This window comes from Alligator sinensis, unplaced genomic scaffold (assembly GCF_000455745.1).
Source record: "Alligator sinensis unplaced genomic scaffold, ASM45574v1 scaffold1244_1, whole genome shotgun sequence".
Classification (NCBI taxonomy): domain Eukaryota; kingdom Metazoa; phylum Chordata; order Crocodylia; family Alligatoridae; genus Alligator; species Alligator sinensis.
The window spans coordinates 964,318-982,102 of record NW_005842591.1 but is presented as its reverse complement, the minus strand read 5'-3'; the positions used below and the strand labels follow the sequence as shown (position 1 = coordinate 982,102).

At 50.1% G+C, this 17,785-nt stretch overlaps 1 protein-coding gene across 3 annotated transcripts in view; it reads right to left on the bottom strand.

The window, feature by feature from the left end:
• Positions 1 to 17,785, bottom strand: part of MYO1C (myosin IC) — an 86,356-nt gene that overhangs the window by 43,729 nt on the left and 24,842 nt on the right. The window contains exon 1 of one of the 3 annotated variants that reach the window (XM_014524297.2): positions 2,842 to 2,993. The exons of the other annotated variants lie outside the window; for them this stretch is intronic. Coding sequence (XP_014379783.1) covers positions 2,842 to 2,859 — 18 coding nt within the window. The 5' untranslated portion in view covers positions 2,860 to 2,993. Of the gene's footprint in view, positions 1 to 2,841; positions 2,994 to 17,785 lie in introns of those variants that run through there. 3 annotated transcript variants of the gene reach the window in all.

Sequence of the window (17,785 nt, the reverse complement as noted above, 5' to 3'; positions counted from 1 at the left end):
GTTGAGGCAGATGAATGCCGCTCCCTTAGCCAACTCCTTTAAAAACAAACAAAGGACGTTCCATATTTAAACCATTAAATAACGAGCACTTTAGAAATACAAGTGACTGGCTAAAGGAAAAAAGACTTATTTTGCCTTAGCAAAGTTTTCTGTAACCTCCCCGCCAGCAGCTTTTCTTTTTCAAGCTGGAGACGTGGAACCTGTCTTTGCCACTTGCGCTTCATATTCCTTTAACTGCCGTCAGTGCAAAGTGGAAAAGGAATCGTGCCGGGTGTGTTGCAGATAGAAATGAAGGGATGCGGCAGGAAGCAGATAAGACTGCAAGCATAAAGAAAGGAATTTCGTATTTTTGGTAAATAAAGTCGCAGTTATTGCGACCCATTATTACCATTTATACAGTGTCAAATGTTTGGGACTTTGAGGTTTGAAGACTGCAAGAATTCCACCTCAACAAGTTCACAAGCTAAATGAGTTAACTAATAATGACAGACCAGAAGCAAAGGGAAGGCAATACTGCTTATATAAAAAGAAAAAAGCAGATGCCATACTTGTTTCTATGCTTTGTAACCACGTTGCTGATTTTGTTTTCTTTGTTTGAAAGCAAGCAGGAACTAGACAAGTCTGGCAAAGAGCTCAGAAATGGAAAGAACAAGAAGTTTTAAGAGGGGAGTCAAAAGACAGTGAGCAAGCTAAATATAAAACAGCAGTAAAAAAAATGAAGCAAGCAGAAAGATCAGTGAGGCTGCAAGGGCAGCATCCTGGATGTTTGCATTTAGGGAGTGGGCATTTTTTTGCTGAGTAGGTAGCACAACTGTCCAGGCCTGCTGTTGTTGCTGTTGCTGTTGTTGTTTTTACTATGTGCTGCTGGTTTGGGCATCCATGAGGGCATTACATATGAACTTAGGTCATGAGTCTTGGGTCCCATGACAAGTTTATAGATGGTTACACAAGATTTTTTGTGGACTTCAAAGTCAGGCAGAGAGGGTACAGTATATGAAAGCAAGACAGGCAGGCCATGCACCGATCACCCACTTGGATCACTGTGGCCACCAGCCCCCCTCCAAGCCTGCCTCAAATCACCACTAGTGCTACAGCCCCAGCTCTGCTGCCCGCTCCGAAGTGCTGCTGTATTTCTCTCTCGACACCACTGCCTCTTCCCTCGTTGCTACCATTAGCTCGTGCCCCTGGGGCCCCACATCTAACCAGCACCTTCTCGTAGCTGGACACCACCTAATCCCCACGTCCCTCTGAACAATCTGATGTCATGATGGGCTTCAGAAAACAACCTAGTCCAGGCAGAGCCAGCATCCCAGCATGCCTCCGAGTGAGCACAAAAGACTCTTCTACACCCTCTCTTTCTTAGAGGGAGCATCAGACAACAGCCTGACAAGCACTAAACCAGCCAGGATCAGCTGCTCATTTCCTGCTACGAGCTGCACTCTGAGAACACAGCCCCCTGCATCCACCGTGGAGGACGCCTTTACTAAGCCTCTTGGGCTCTTAGGAGATGATGCACCTTCCTGAAAGCGCCCCGTGGTCTCAGAGGCCTTGCCTGTAGATGGGAAGAAAGAGGGACATCAGCAATCTGCTACAGTAAGCAGGGCACTTGTGTTGGTGCTGCCAATAAGGTAAGCTCTAGAGGTGATAAGACTCAGGCAGAATTATCATATGTTAAAGCCCACGCTGTTAGCGTTAGCTGATGTTCACAGATTTCATAGACGTTAGGGCTGGAAGGGGCCTTGAAGATCATCGAGTCCAGCCCCCTGCCCCAGGGGCAGGAAGTCAGCTAGGGTCAAAGGACCCCAGCAAGCTGTTAGCACACCAGCAATCTCCCACTAACGAGAATACCCTGTGTCTAAAATAATACAGAGGGGCATTCTGGAGAAGACCTGCGCCCCCCTACTCCGGTCTTCTGTTTCAAGCAGATCTTGCAAAGGACAGTGCAAGAGACTTCCGCCGTAGCAGGTATGGGATAATCTGCCTCCAAACTAGGCCTCCTCTGAATCCCTGACAGTTCGCAACCTTACGCCTCTGGGTTTCAACAAGAGCTTGGTAACCAACCTTAAGTATAAGCTTTGGACATTCTTGCACATACACATGCCCATTTAACATCTATGAATCTCCTTGTTGGAGTTTGATGCGTTTCAGCCTCAGTGGAGTTCTCTTGTCTAATTATGCACTAGGCAAACATGCATTTCCTTGCCTCGGTTTGCCAACCTTGAAATTAACTGCATATCCTCTTGTTCTTGGGCTAGGAGATGGAGCGGACAGGAATCCCCACCATGCTTTCTCTAGCCTATTGTATGCGCTGTTATGTTCTCTCCTAGTTGTCTCCCTGCTAGGTAACCACGCCAGGCTTTTCAGACTTGGTATTATACTTTCCATTTTCAGACTTGGTATTTTTCCTAGATCGTTCTTGTTACCCTTCTCTGAAACGTCCACAAAACCCATGCAGACTTCCTGGCTACAAGCTGTCCTACCGTAGACACACCCTTAGGGAGCAGGGTGGAAACAGGCCATAAAAAAGCGTTTTCTATCCTTGACATGGTGCCTGGCAGAGATAAGGCCCAAGTCGCTAAGGAACACACAGAAAGCACTCCCCTGAACACAGAGGACACACGTGCCTCTTCCCACCCTGGCAGTGCTCCACTTCCCCCCGCTCCGGTACAGACCAGCCCTAGTCTCTTCCAACCCTCCGTGCAACTCATCCTCACCACCCCTTCAAACAACCCCACCCCACCCCACCCCACATCTCAAGCAGGAGTTTTCTATAAGACGTTCTGTCTGAAACACCCCCAGGCTGAATGGACTGCAGAAGAACAAAAGAGTTAAAAATCTTACCACGGCCCTGAACTTCATTTCTGCCCTTTTCCTGCTCCCACAGCACTTTCAGAGACCCAGTTCTGCTGCTTCTTAAAGCAAAGTCTGAGGACAAATTCTCTCTTCTGTCAGCTGCTTTTTTTATGACATTTTTGGCACAGTCAGGACTCACGCCCTCCCGCCTACTCAGCTCCTACTGGAGCCTTCTCGAGAGGGTGTTTTACAAATGAGGAGAGCGAGAGAAATTCTCCTCCCCTTCTAAATAGCAAAATGAGAGAGACAGACGCACAGACTGAGTGCTGAAACCCAAGATAAACGCAGCCAGCTGTCTGAGTGGGGAGCCCGAGCTGTCTAATGACAGGCAGAAATGGAAAGAAGAGGAATCAAAGAAGCAGGAAACCCTGGGCCAGAGCCTGCAACTCAAAACCACAGGAAAGGAGGAAAAAGCCAGGAAGAACAAAAGGAAGAAGGGAAGGAGAGAAGACAGACAGGCTCTACTGTGACAAATTTTGCCTTCAGAAAGGCAGCTACAAACTGGAGCAAGAGCAAGGGGGCTACACTGAAGCAAACTCCAACTCCCTCTGACCTGCATGGCCACAGCAGGGGCTCCCCTATCTGAAGCTGCAGCTTCCATCATGGTCCCAGCAGATCAAAGGGATGGCTGCAAGAGACAGCCGTCTTGTCTGTCTTTGCAGGGGCTTTGCACAGCTCCCCAGCCACGTGTCGTGCCAGAATCGTATTGACGCATCTCGCCTGGGGCTCCCCAAAGCCAGGAATGCACCAGTGCAGATGGGACACCTGACACTTGCTCCAGATACTGTAGGACTGCTGCCAACAGGGGCTTCCAGGTAACTTCCAGACATTTCATTGTGGGAGGGAGTAAGCCCCCACCCTGCCTTCCTCCCCACAAGCGCTGTGCTGGAGGCCAAGCAGACTCCTGAAGTGAATCAGCTCCACCTGGGCCACTAGATTGAGAGCAAGGCAGATTAAGGCTATGGGATCAGCCAAAGTGCCAGGCACTGTTCATACTTGGATCATTAAAAAAACATACTAGAGATTAGATGGAACAAATGCATTGTGTTCTCTTGCAACTGGAAACAGTCATGAGACAATGTGCGTCTGCCCTATCTATCAGGACTTACCAAGCAGCTTTTTGAAAGCAGTGCCTGTTTGGACAGTGGCACAAACCCAAACCAGCATTTTCAATGTTTCTGTACAGCTGATAGATATTTGGAAAACTTGCACAAAGTGGGTATTTGCTTCTAGTTGTTTGAGCATTGTTCAACAACAGCCAGCCAGGAAGAGCAAGTACAACATGTCTAAAAACTCCTCTGCTTTGTATTTTGTCACACCTTTGCATAAAGTTATCCCAGAAGAGACCTTTGTAGCTAACAAAGGGGTCATATGGTAAAAGGGGTCATCTGAGGAGGACCACCATGGATAATAAGCCTACATTACATAAACAGCTTCAAGACAAGGTATAACCAGTCACTCCAAGAAAACTGAGCTCACAATAATGTAGAAATGCATGCCCATGGAAGTCACGAGCATTAGACAGCAACCCACTTTCTCTGCCTTATCGAACAGGTACTGTCACTGTATAAAAGGGAGCAAGGCCATGAGAAAAGATTAAAACTAAGTCCTGCAGCCTTATTTGGGAAAGGTCTCCAGTTTTAAAAGCAAGCTTCTAGGACAGAAGCTGAAGAAAAAAAAAAAGAGGCACCTGTAGGAGCAGAGCAGCAATCTATGGGATGTTGATATAATAACGTTATTCTTCTATAATTCTCATAATCTTTCCTAGGCACGTACAGAGCACCAAAACAGTGAGCTAAACCACAATCAGAGCAATGTTTTACTTTCTCTGATATTAAAAAGAAGAAAAAGAAAAGAAAATTGTGATCAAATGTCTGATCTTGTGGTTATGACCTAAATAGGCTGAGGCTGGGACCAGGCCAGTGGGCATGGCTGGCAGTGTGGCGTGGGCTGCCCTGGGTGGGAGCGAGCAGGGCTCAGCCCCAGGCAGAGCGCCGGGGGGGCAGCCACACGCCTGGGCCAGCTCTGTTGCACGTGCTCCCTGCCCCCCCCTCCTCCCTCACCTGGCTGGCTCCTGGGACCCCCCCACACACCTCCCCTGGAGGGTAGGGGCATACAGGCAGCAGACTGCAGCTCGTCCTGGACCCCAGCTCTGAGCTGTCACTGCCCTGCACCCCAGCCCCATGATCCTAGCCTCACCCACCTGCCCCACTCCTAAACACTGCTCCCCACCCACCCAAAACCCCATGGGGAGTTGCTGTGCGGGAGTGCTGACCCAGGACTCATCCAACCTCCCTATGTGGCCCTCAGGCCAAAACAACTGCCCACCCCTGGACTAATTCAGAGAAGCACAACCTTCTGTAGGCTCCACCTACTTACCACAATGGGAGGAGCCTGAAAAGCATCCCAAAGATCAGCAGCTGACAGTTTCTTACCTGGTGCTTATTCTACTTCAGACTCCTCTCTTAATCCATGATCTTAGCTCCAAGACTGACAAAATGGCTTGCTGGAAGCCTGCACGAGCTCTGCCTTACCTGGAATCAGCTCTGGGTCAGGGGCGTTTTCACACCCTCACTATCAACATGTATACCTTGGCACAGACCTGTCTAACTTCTCCATGGGCAGGGGCCAAACAGCACACAGGCTGCAAGCCATGACCCCCACCCCTGCTCTCTGATGCAGTGTGTGGGTGCAGGAGCCCAGACCCCAGGCTCCCCCAGCACTACAGACAGCCCCGCCTTGTCCCAGGGTGAAGCAGCCCAGAAAACCTGCTGCAGCCAGTGATGAGGGGGAAGCAGCCCCAGGGGCTGCAAATTAACCCCTTGCATGCCATGAGCAGCCTGCAGGCCGCCAGCTGGACAGCCCTGGCCGAAACCGCAAGTCTCTGCAGGCAGAGAGTACTTCTCTCTCTCCACATGAGCAGCACCCAGGACACTGGCACACCACATTCACCGCTGCCTGCCTACCATTCCCTCTCCACCTTTGAAAGAACCGGCGTGAGGTGCTAACAGGAATGTTAATGAACTGGGAAGAGTCCAGAACAGACCACCGCAGATGCATACAAGTGTAAGAACCACCTCCCTGCACTGAACTAAATGGGGACCTCTGTAAGGTTTGAGGTCTTCTGTCTCTAGCGTTACACTTGCTCTAGTGTAAGGCTCCAAACCACACACAAAATGTAATGCAACATATATCAATCTTACAGCACCTAATGCACAGAGAAGAGGACGCTACAACCACGAACCAAACAACAGGCATGCAGAGAGAAAGCTGGCAGGGCAGGGATTAAACTACAGCAGGAAGTAGGAGCCACGTTGCCATAGAATAATATCCTTGTTGACAAGCTTCTGCCAAAAAGTTCTCCAAGAGCATCTCAGCATTTTTGTACAAAGGAACTTTTTCAGACTCTTCACTCTCGATACCCAAAAGACGGCCAGCTCTTGCGGGGAGGAGCGTGCTCTGCTTTCCTGCTAACTGAGTTAGGACAGCACCAACAGGAGGCACATGGGAACAGGTCAGGAACGCCAGACAGACAGGATTTGTCTAAAACATTGCTTCCTGCGTGACGTGGCTCCAAAGCGATACGAGCAAGCCTTCCATTCCAGCTATGCTAAGGTCAGTGCCAACCTGTGCCTCATGCTAGGGATGGCTAACTAGTTCCACTGCTCCTACACAGCAGAGATGCAAATCAGGTTTTCCACTCCTCCAACAAGGAGTGACTCACTGCAGCCTGGGAAGAGAGAGCCCTGGGACAGATCTGCTCACTGCTGATAACCAACTGATTCCCTGCACAAATGCACATTGCAAGCAAGGGGACAGGAAACTCCTCCTGCCAGCCCTGCTCCAAGAGGCTCACAGGTCTACAAGGCTGCATGCAGGGGAGCCCCGGTGTTGCACGTTCTTGTGTGGGGGTTTTTCTCTGCAGATCCTGTTGCCTGGTCGAAGAGAACACACACATCCCACAATAACGTGTCAACCTCTGGGCAGATGCCATCCACACCAGCCTCTCCCACACAAGCTAGGACACCCTGAAAACAAACACTGAGTGTGGGATTGACATCACAGTTTGGGGAAAACTAGCCTGGGGCAGGGCTACATGGAGACCCCTTGCGACAGAAGGTACACCTTCCTTTGGGGAACACCGTCTCGCCCTGGAGGCAGAACAACGACAGAAAAGGAAGGGAAGCAAACAAAACCGAGAAATCCAGGGTCCGAGCCTCCCTCTAACCACCACCTGTGGTGTCTGCCAGAGAGCGTGGCTCTGGGACAGGCCTTCTAGGACAGCCATCCACGGACTCATCTGCAGCTCTACTCGACCCACGGGAGCGATCCTCCTCGATCGTGAGGGACCGCTGCAGCTGACAATAACCTGTGAAAAACGTCCGCCTCATAGGAACCATGCAGAGGGAGAGCATGGGTTCAGGCTGTATGGCCCTGGGGACACGCCATTTCTCAGCCAATAGACTCTAGTTATGAAATTACTTGCTTAAGAAAATCAGACCAAAAGCCAAGGCCCAGTACATCTGCAATATAAAGGAAGACCCAACATTGCCCGTTCCTTTGGTTTGTCGGGACCCTCATGATATCATTGCTAGTCTTAAAGTACCAGCTCTTGGAAGTCCTGTCATTAGGAGAATCAGCTTTCAAGGTTGCAGAGAAAAAAAACCTGAAAATGTGATACCTTTGTAACCTAATGTTTAAAAGCCAGAAGCCAAAAATCAAATTATTTTTTTAAATGGCTGAGAGTGGCAGCATCCACGCGGTTTCAACAGCGAGGATGCAGGTTTCATCATCCAGCTCTTCCAGAAGTAAATATGCATAACCCAAAAGTTCTGGAGCTGGAGGAGAGAGAGACACCTTTGCTTGGACTTGTTTAACGAGATTCACTGTGTAGATATGCATGTGGCAGGTCCCATACAGAAGACTTGGATTAGTCTGGAGAAGCAGAAGAACTGGTATTTAACTCTGGCTATGGCACATATACAGAAATAGCCTCCCTGTTCACTTGGGTGAATACAGAAACCAGAACGGCTTAATAAGCCGAAGAACTCTGCATGCATTCTTGTTTTCTACTCAATCAGTGAATCAGGAATTGCATAGCTGCCGCTAATGATGGCCTCAGAACAAGCTCCACACCTTTAAAATTCCCTTCGTCCCACATGAAAGCAGCCCGTGCATTCCACGTGCCGTCAGTCACCACCGTGGATGTGGCTGTCCCAGGGCCCCCACCCGCATGCCCCGAGCTCTGGTAATTGCTACCAGCCTACATCAGCTGCCTGGTAAGAGAACTTGACAGAAATACCCCATTTGCCCATTTATTTTGAATCCTTCAGTTGCATTCGCTCCCAATAATAAAAACAGTTTAGTGTGCTCTTTTGCCTTGAGTTTGTGCAAGCAGTTTGGGAAGCTCTCGTGCAGTCTGAGACAAGAACTAGAAGGATTTCAACGAGCCATTAAAGCAAACAGTCTGACTCAGTTCAGCTGGTACGCATTCCTCATGACTGCTTTCGCAAACAGTCTCTCCCAGTAGCAGGAGCCACATCTTCCTTTTAAGGGGAAAAAATGTTTTCACAGGAAAAGTTAAGCGTCCAAGGTCTGTGCGTATCTCAATGCTCCCAGCAGGCAATCTCTTCTCTAAAAGCACACTGCGCACTCCCAGAGCAGACCCCACTCCTTCCTCATTATCAAGCTTCTCCTCGCTCCAAAGGCCGATACAATCATTCACTTGCACAGGCAAAGCATTAGGAACGTGCACACCCAGAGACAAGATAGCGGAGCGAGAAAGACAGAGTAAACGGTATATCTCAGCATTGCCAACTACATGGGAAAACCTTGCGGGAACAAAAACAGGAACGCCAGCTTTCTGGAAAAACCTATTTTATGTAGACTCTGAGACTAGAAGACACAGCCTCCCTGCCCCATGGATACTGGCTACGGAGTGTGAGAAAAGCGCAGCCATCCCTGCATTTTAGATGTAGGAAACAGGATTTCCCTCTGCTACTCCCCCAGCAAGAGCCCAGGGAAATGTTTCTAATAACAGGAAATAACTATATAAGGCCAAATCAGCACTATAATCTTTTGCAAACTGGGAAATGATCAGCAGACAAAATAGGTCTTGGAAAGGAAAGCACCTTTCAGAATGGATCTCATCCCAAGGGTAGCCTCCTAAAAGGGGAAGGTAGCTCCCCGCGCAGAGCCAGAAGCAATAAACGTGGATGCCTCAAATTCAGAGATTCCTCCCTGAACACCGGCACTTCTCCCACCACCAAAAGTATGCCTGGCAGCATGGGGAGATCTGAGTAAACTGGGAAGAAGTGCTGTGTGCCTCTCTGTGCAAAATGGAGTCACAAAATAATCCTTGCAGAATGGCCTGTACTGCGTCTTTGTCTTGCGCTGCAGTGTTTGTTTTACATCCGCCAGAAGGACATCTCTCTCTCCATGATTACTGTTGCCTCTGGGATTTCTAGGCTGATGGGCACCTGGGCACCACTCTCCCTACGACTCCAGCTGCAGCAGTAGCCCGGGTCTCTGGTCTCCCCATCCCTCCTCTGGCTTCCACTTCCTGCCCCGCCCCATGGAACAAGGCAGCAGGCACAGCTCCCAGTGCTGGGGGAGTTTGTGGCTGGGGAGCCGAGGTTGAGGCCAGGGTGCTTGCGAAGGACCACCCCTGCAGGGGCATGGTGCACTAGGGTGGCCCGTGGCTTGCACTGGTGCAGCCCACAGCGTGGCCTTAGCCCCAACCTACAGCATCCACTGATAAGGAGGGGGCAAGAGTGTTCTCCGCTTCGTGCTCCCAGAGAATTTCACGCACTGAAATTTCATGAGCTCTTCATAAAGTGCATCACTTCAGCAGCGACACGTCATCCGTAGCTATCAAGAATGATGCAAATTGCAAATCTGTTAATAATTGTAATCCATGTAATGCTGGCTGCAACATCGCTCTTGGACTGGCACGTGACTCGCTGCAAACCCCACAAGGCCAGTTACAAAAAGGGAGTTCCTATGATAAATGCTGCGAAAGGAAGTGAGCTAAGAGGCATGTTCCCCTATACTTCCTGGCGATGAGTATCAGCTGCCATCCTTACTCTTATCTTGAGGAAGGCCACATAGCTTTTCCCAGCTAGCCAAGACTTGTTGCGATAACAAACCGACGTAGCCCCACAGCTACCATGGCAGCAAGCGAGGGCTACATCCCCAGACATCTTAAGCACGCAGACTTTTCTGCTGACAAGACTGTGCAAGCATTTTGTACCCACAGCCTTGCCAGGTCCTCCTGTGTCTCATGGACAGGTATATAACAGGGGTATGGCAGCAGGGCCACGGAGGTTTTCCTGGAGGTCAAAGCCCACTAGGGATTTCCAAGGTGTCGGCTGGCAGGATGCCCCCGAGCTGAAGCTGCTGGAGGCACCTCGGCATAACCTGAGAGGAGGGCTTGCTGACCAGCCGGAGTGCCGAGAGCTCTAGAGAGAAGTGCTGCTTTATGTTATCTTGTTTGAAGATTACCGACTGCTCAGCTTCCTACAGGAGATGCAGCCAGAGGCTTTGCTGGTCTACGCTCGCTTCCCAGAGGGGGCTTTTCATCTTTCACTTTAGTCTGGCCCTCAAGTGGACTTTCACCAGACACTCAAACCTGGACCCTGTCACAAGGCTACATGGCAAAAAAAAGGATCGGTCCCAAATGGGACTTACGCTTTTCCGCTCATCTAACAATTCCTTCCTGGTAGTATTTAACATTCAGCCTGTCATCGTGGATTTATTAATCCCTGAAGACATTTAAACTGCTCTTTGATCTCTGCCTTCCTAAACATTTGTTTCTCATTTTCAGTTCTGATTGACAGACTGTAACCGGGAGTCTTGGACTCCCGTTACTTTAATGAGAGAAAAGGCAGCAGGCAGAGCCCAAAAGCTGAACAGGGGCTAGCTACAAGAAGGCAAGCGGCAAAGAAACGCTGCTGCCCAGGCAGGGAGCTGCCCGCCGGGGAAGGGGCGCGCCTGCGGCCAGTTAGGAGCACTGCCTGGGGGGAGCTGGCTGCAAGGGAACAGGCCCGTGGGGCAGAGCCTACTCGGTGCAGCAGCAGCAGTGATAAGCTGCCACGGAAACCAGCCTTCGGGCCCTGACCAGAAACCCCCGCTCAGGGAGCACCACCTGGCCGGAAGAAGCAGAGCTCAGGCTGCATATAAGCCTAGGGCCACAGCAGGTCAGGAGCGCCACCCAGCAGGCTGCAGGAAAAGGGCTCTGCTGATCCCTGGAGTCCCCAAGCACGTAAGATGCTTCAGGCCAGCCATCAGGAGGATGTACCTGGGGCAGGCGGGGTACTGCTGCTCTGACAGTAAGCTGCTGCTGATGTCTGGCCTCCGCACAGGTTTCATTTATGCTGCAGCCAGCATGCTCGTCCCGCTGTTCCGGTTTAATCCAGTGGTTTGGGTGTGGGACTAGGAGAGGTCGGAGGAGGTCCTAATTGCACCTAAGAGCACATAGGTGTCCTGAGCCCTCCAAAGGCTAAGGGCCCAGGACACTGAATGAGCTTTGGCCTGAAAGCAGGTGGCAACCAAGAAAGCTAAAGCAGGCTCAGTGCCAGAGCCAGGTGGAGACCGAGCCAGGAGCCCGGGCGGAGAGAGCTACCAGAGGCTCGGTGCCCAGAGCCGGGCAGAGGCAGGGCCAGGGGCCCACATAGCGAGCCACGGATGTCCAAGAAGGACTGATACCAGAGTCAAGGGGCTCAGGATCCAAGGAGGTGACAGGCTGGAGCCCAGAAGCTCGTTCTGGCACAGCAGGCTAGAGCTGGAGGGGCCAGCAAAAAAAAAAAAAGGCAGCAGAGGCTGAGAAGAGAACAACTGCATAGTAACATCTGGGAGGCACAGGTATGGTGTAAGGATGGTCAGAGCCACTAATTGGCCCTTAAGGCTACAGGAACCCCGGGGCACAGACAGGCCAAGAGTGCCCACTCAGCTTAAGGGCAGAACGGAGACCAGCAGGGTCCAGGAGGGACCTGCTGGGGCTCACTCTGGGACCTGCAGGCAGCCTCCCTCTCAATTAAACACATCAAGGTGAGGCAGCCAAGTGAGGAGGGCAGGGCACCCTAGAGCTCAAGCCGGGGCAAGGGTAGTGCAGTCGCCAGCAGGTGCTATAGCTGCCCCTGGAACCTGCACCTTGCGGCACAAACCACCATTACTTCATTTGCACAAAACTGACTAACACATGTTGGAGAATATTCCGTATGTCTCCTATACAATCCACATGCTATACTGCCCCATCCACATGGTATAATTACTGTGAACTGGTTCAGAGAGGCAGCCTATGCTGCTGTTTGCAGTCATTAGTATGGGAAAGCTAATTAATTTCAGGAAAACAACCGTCTTGGGACACTGACAATGAACAGAGAGGGCAGATAAGCAATCCCTTGTGTATTCAAGAACAGGTTCGTACAAAGTCCCAATTCTAAATACAAACTCTAAATGCGTGGTTTCCCTATTGTCACATCTTGGACAGTGAAGTTGTTTGTTCAGTTTCAGAAAGTCTGATCCTGGGAGAAATGAAATGAAGGATTTGGCCTGTGCCAGTATCAAGAGGAATCAGCATGTTGAGAGCAAAGGGGAGGTCAATGACTCATCATTACCAAATGATGTATATCCCACAACCTCTTAAACATTCATTTGCTGTGAATGCAACTGCAAAACTGTACCCCGCAATTTCAGTTCTTGAGAGAGGGGAAAAAAGGAAAATGTTTCCATGTGTTTCATTTATTGTTCTTATGCATTCGTGTCTGTGTCATATACATTTTGGGTTTCAAACAAAATCCTGAAAACATAAAAGAAGCATAACTGATTTAAAAAAAAAATGTCTGCCTGAGACGAACAGCCTGGAAAATAGCAGGCATCTAATTCATTTCAGTAGGTTAAATCTGAAACTACTCAAATGCCAATATTACTGTTTTCCTGGGCAGAAGGCAGGGCAGAGATGCACCTTAGACTGACTGCATCAGAGATGCATAAGCTTTTGTGAGCCTGAGCTTTCAGCACCTGATCAAGTGAGCTCAGGCTCACAATCTTATGCATCTCTATAGTAAGTCTATAAGGTGCACCTCTATCCTGCCTTCTTCCTGACTTTGGATTAACATGGCAAATTAGTTCTTACTTAGTCAACCAAGAAAGCTAACTCGGTAAGAAGGTATGTGAACCAGACCTTCCAATCCTTAAGGTAGAAGACCAAGAACAAGATGATGGGCAGGAACTGTGAACATGAAGAAGCAACTCCCTAATGAGCGCCTATAGAGCGGGCCTGCTTTTCCACCTCTGCAGACGGGTGTAGAAAGCAATACCAGCCCCAGGAAACTGAAAAGAGATCCCAGGACTGCCCTCCAAAAGGAGCAGAAGATTTAAATACAACAGTAAGGCATCTGGGCTATGAACAACACATGTGAACTGCAGGTAAGAGCCCTACAGGTTTCTAAACGGGATTCGCAATGTGGTGACACCATGGATGTCTTATTCCTTAATACAGCTCCCACACCACAATGTATTGTCCTCTTGGCTAGCACATGTGTAGGTCTAATACATTACCCAGTCCATTTAAATAGCTTGCATAAGTATATACATCTCTATACCAGTCCTCAAAAGCTACAAGCCTGGTATTTTTCAAAAGCAGGCAACAATATTTAGGCAGCTCAGATCCTCTGACAGAGCAGTGCTGAACTCCGGAACGAAAACGAGGTCTGCAATACTGGGAAGCTGCGTGTCATGTTCCGAGCTCCAGCTGAAGCGTGGTGCATGCCTGGCACGAGTGCCTTTTTTCTTCGTTAAGAAAAGATAAAATGCAACTGCAATTAAGACAGCTGTCTTTAGTGACAGGTAAGACAAAGAGCGCTCTAATGGCTCGAGCAGCAAGTCTATGCACTCTGACAGTATCAAGTGTAGCTCCCACTTGAGGATAAGCCTACAAGTCAGAAGAAGCATATTCACCAGTCCTTCAAGGCATCTATTTATAATGGGATGTCCAGACAGTAAAGCTGTCAGCTGATCCCTTCTCAAATCTCTCCCTGAAAATGATTGACTTGTGCCATGATACACACAAACCTACCTGCTTGATCAGAGTTGGACAGGTGATAAGCTCTAAGTGCACTTTCTGACCCCATTATTCCCTAATTAAACCCATGAAATGAACTAAGCAGAACTCAGTTTGCTCAATACTACATTGAACTGCTGGTGTCCCAATTACCAACCCTTTGTCTGCTTGTGTCTTTTAGACTGTAAGATAGCCATGATCGGGGCTGGGGGCGGAGAGGGAGAGTGTAGCACCTAGCAGGGTCAGCCTGGCACCCTTTTATGTTAGCACGATGACGACCGAGCAGGTAAGCAGAACATGTAGAACGGCTGTTATCAACTGCACAAAGTCAAAAACTTTTTCTACTTCTGAGAATATCTCTAGTTTCCTGGATCGTAATAGGATGTTCTGCCACGCTACAGAGCAGGCCAGAGCTGCGGTCCTTATCAAAGCCGTGAGGTAGAGTAATTCCAGTTCAGGGCAGCAGACAAGAATGCCTTCCCAGTTCCGGGCATTTGACAGCACCAACAGATGAGGTTTGCCCAGGGACCTCCCCCCATATAAAAACTGTCTGACAAAGGACTCAAACTGCTGGTATGACACTTCCTCTCTTGCCAGCTTGCTCTCTTTGCTTCCACTTTTGGGATCGTTAGCACGGATTCATTTACAAATGATGAGCCTACCTGAGGCACAGACCCCTATAGAATGCATTATATAAGTTCCCGGTATGAACACTGTACTGATATGAAGATGCCTCATCAGCATAACCCTTACATTGAGGGAAAGACAGAAATATAAGTGCTCTTATACAGGTTTAATGCTATCCATAGTTGGAACTTACTGCACTTTAAGTATATTGCATTCTTAAGAAAAGCAAAGGAGGATCATAAAGATCCAGGTTTTACTGTGGGACTTCTCATTTTGGTGCTAGAAAATGGGTGTTGTTTGGTAGCTACCATCCTGTTTCTCTCCCCACTGCCCCATCCTAACAGAGCCATGAGCACGATGGAGTCAAGCTCCACAAACCCAGGCGAGTTCCAGGAAGACGCACAACCAGTAATTTGAGCATCAGCACAACCTGCTGAGTGGTATTCTGGTGATGCAGAGAGAGTCTGTTGTGCGGTCAGAGTTGAACCACTGCCACCACCTTTGTTCCCCACCTTAACCAGATTCCAGTCATGCCAAAGTAGGGCAATTATTATGAGCTGGTTCTGTATTGTTGCTCCTTTCTGACCACCGGCAAAGCGCTGGGTAGCGTTGAAAAAGCAAAAAGAGGTCGCTTGCTCCAGCCTATTAAGCTTGCTCCATGTCTCTCTCAAGAGAGAAAAAGATCAAAAGCACTTGGCCTTGTTGCTGGTTACAAGGAAGTCTTAAATGCTGAAGAACGAGCCCATTATGAAGTGACAGGAGGGAAGGCTTGTATGGTAGAAGTGACTCTCGTACACGAGATATGTGATCCCCACTACTCATTTATCTGTGGCAATTACAACCTACGCAATAAAGAAATCGCCTAAAGTCTTCAAAAGGAAAGGAAGAGAAAACAGACATGCAGGGCAGACTGGCTATCTGGCAACACGGCAGGTCTGAAGGCTGGCAGACAAGGGGAGCACGTGGGCAAATTACTACAGCTGGACCGTCTGAAGTGCTTCTCTTTACCCTGTCTCTTGTGTCATTTCTGAAAAGGAGGGTAGAAGCCACTGGGTTAAGGGCATTGTTCAAGACAGCTTTTTATTCACATCAACCAAGTACACCTGAGAAACCACTCAGTTGCACCTTGAGGCCTTTCAGTTTCTCATAAGCCTAGTTCTTTTTTTTACATTTAACAGAAGCCATCCCTGCCCAAGCCAAGCACAGGAACAAGACGGGAGCAGACAGACTTTTGAAACACGTGTTACAGATGCAACAAAAAAGTAACTGTGCCATCTCCTTTTCCATTATCTCATACTCAAGAAGATGGCCCAAGATATTTCCCAAACTCTTAGAATCTGATCCTCTGGAAAAAGGTCAATGCTGCTTCATACTTCAAACCCACTCCCTGTTAATGGCCTGCTCAGCATGAGAGGTATTCCGTCAGGCATCCATAGGGCGCTTCCAGACCAGCGCGCGTGTGCCTCTTGCCCCACCTCAAACCCCTTTGAGGCAGGGCAAGAAGCACGAGTGGGAATGAAAAAACGTTCCCCACGCTGCAAGTTTGCAGCACGGAGAGAAAATTAGACCCCATATCCCAGGGCCTAAACAAAACAAAACCAAAAAAAAAGTGGGGTGGGGCAGGGCAGAGTCCCAGACCGTGCCCGGAGGCAGCCGGAGGTGGGGTCCTCCAGGGAGATGCTCTGGCTGCCAGAGCGTCTCCACGGTTAGCCCCTCGCCCTGGTGCTGAAACACGCAACCGGCCAGGCCACATGTTCAGCACCACGGCTCCAGTGAAGTCAGTAAGGGCTCGGGGGGGCTGGAGGAGGGGACCATGGGGGGGACTCCCCCCCCCCAATCCCTGCCCAGCCAAGTCCTGCCACCCTTGGGGTCCCTCTCTGCCACCCAGCCAGGCTGGGCCCGGTGCACTGTCCCCACGTGCTGCGCCGGGTCTTGCCGCCATGGCTCAGAGCGCCTCATTCCCACTGCCGCTGCTAAAGGTAAGTTATGGGCCCTGGGCAGGGGGGCTGGGGCCCTCCAGGGGGAGCTGAGACCCTGGGCAGCGGGGCTGGGGCCCTCCAGGGGGAGCTGGGATCCTGGGCGCAGGGGCTGTGGCCCTCCAGGGGGAGCTGGGACCGTAGGCGTGGGGGCTGGGGCCCTGGATGGGAGGTGCTGGGGGGGGACCGCACCCTGTGGGGGCCAGGGGACCTACCCCTCATGAGCAGCCCCTGCACAAGGACCCCCACACCCACAGTCCCCCCCAGCAATTGCCCCACACCTACCCACACATGCACCCACCTTCCCCCACACCCTTTCCCACCCCCTTCCTGCACACACCACATCCCCCCGTCACACTACCATCGTGGGAAGAAAACCAAAAGTACGCATCAGCACATATAGGTATTTAGAATTTATTTTATCATGATGACAGAGACACTGGTAGGCTTCCACATTGCTTTAACATTGTAACTATACCAATAAAGCACTGCCCAACTGATTGTTCTCTTTCTCTCTCTCGGAGTGTGTGTGGTCTTTTGTGCTAATTGTGGAAAAACATGGATTTGGGGGTATGTTTAGAAATGGATTTGGGATGGTGCTGCAGCAGTCCAGCTGGCACAAGGGGTAGCATCCCCAGGTACCAAGTGGCCAAGCCCCAGAAGCTCCAGAGAGCGAGTAGCCCTGAGCTACTTGCCAGGGCGGCTTTTTGTATGGATGGGGCCAGGACAGGGCAGCTTTTTATAGTGCTGGGGAGAGCACCGGTTCTGGCCCTGGGCTCCAGTTCCCCCTGGCTGCAGATCCAGGAGGGGCCAGGCAGGGTTATTTTGCCCCAAGTGGCACAATTTGCTCCCCAAAATGTTGGGCCAGCCCAACCTGGGCAAGCCTCGCTGCCCCTCCGAGGCAGCAACAGCAACAACCATGGATGCTCTGAGAACTCTCACCCGAGAAGAGAAGGACAGCTTCGCTTCCCAGACTACAGTGTGCTCGGACTAACAGACCCCTTTGGGAAAGACTGGTAGGTCCAAACAGAGGAGCATATTCATTTTCGGGGGCTGCACTGCATCCTGAAGGTGGGGGTAGAAGCATTACCCCAAGTGCTCCCAAGATTCTGCCTTTTCTTCTTATGGGTGGTGCTATTATTCTGGCACATGAGATTACTTATAATGTCTGTCCTGCCCTTGTTCCTGAGCTGAAAAAGAACACGATCAGTGGCCTAAAAAAAGCAGGCTTTGTTAAGGCAAGGAGAGCTGCTCATTCAGCAGGAGT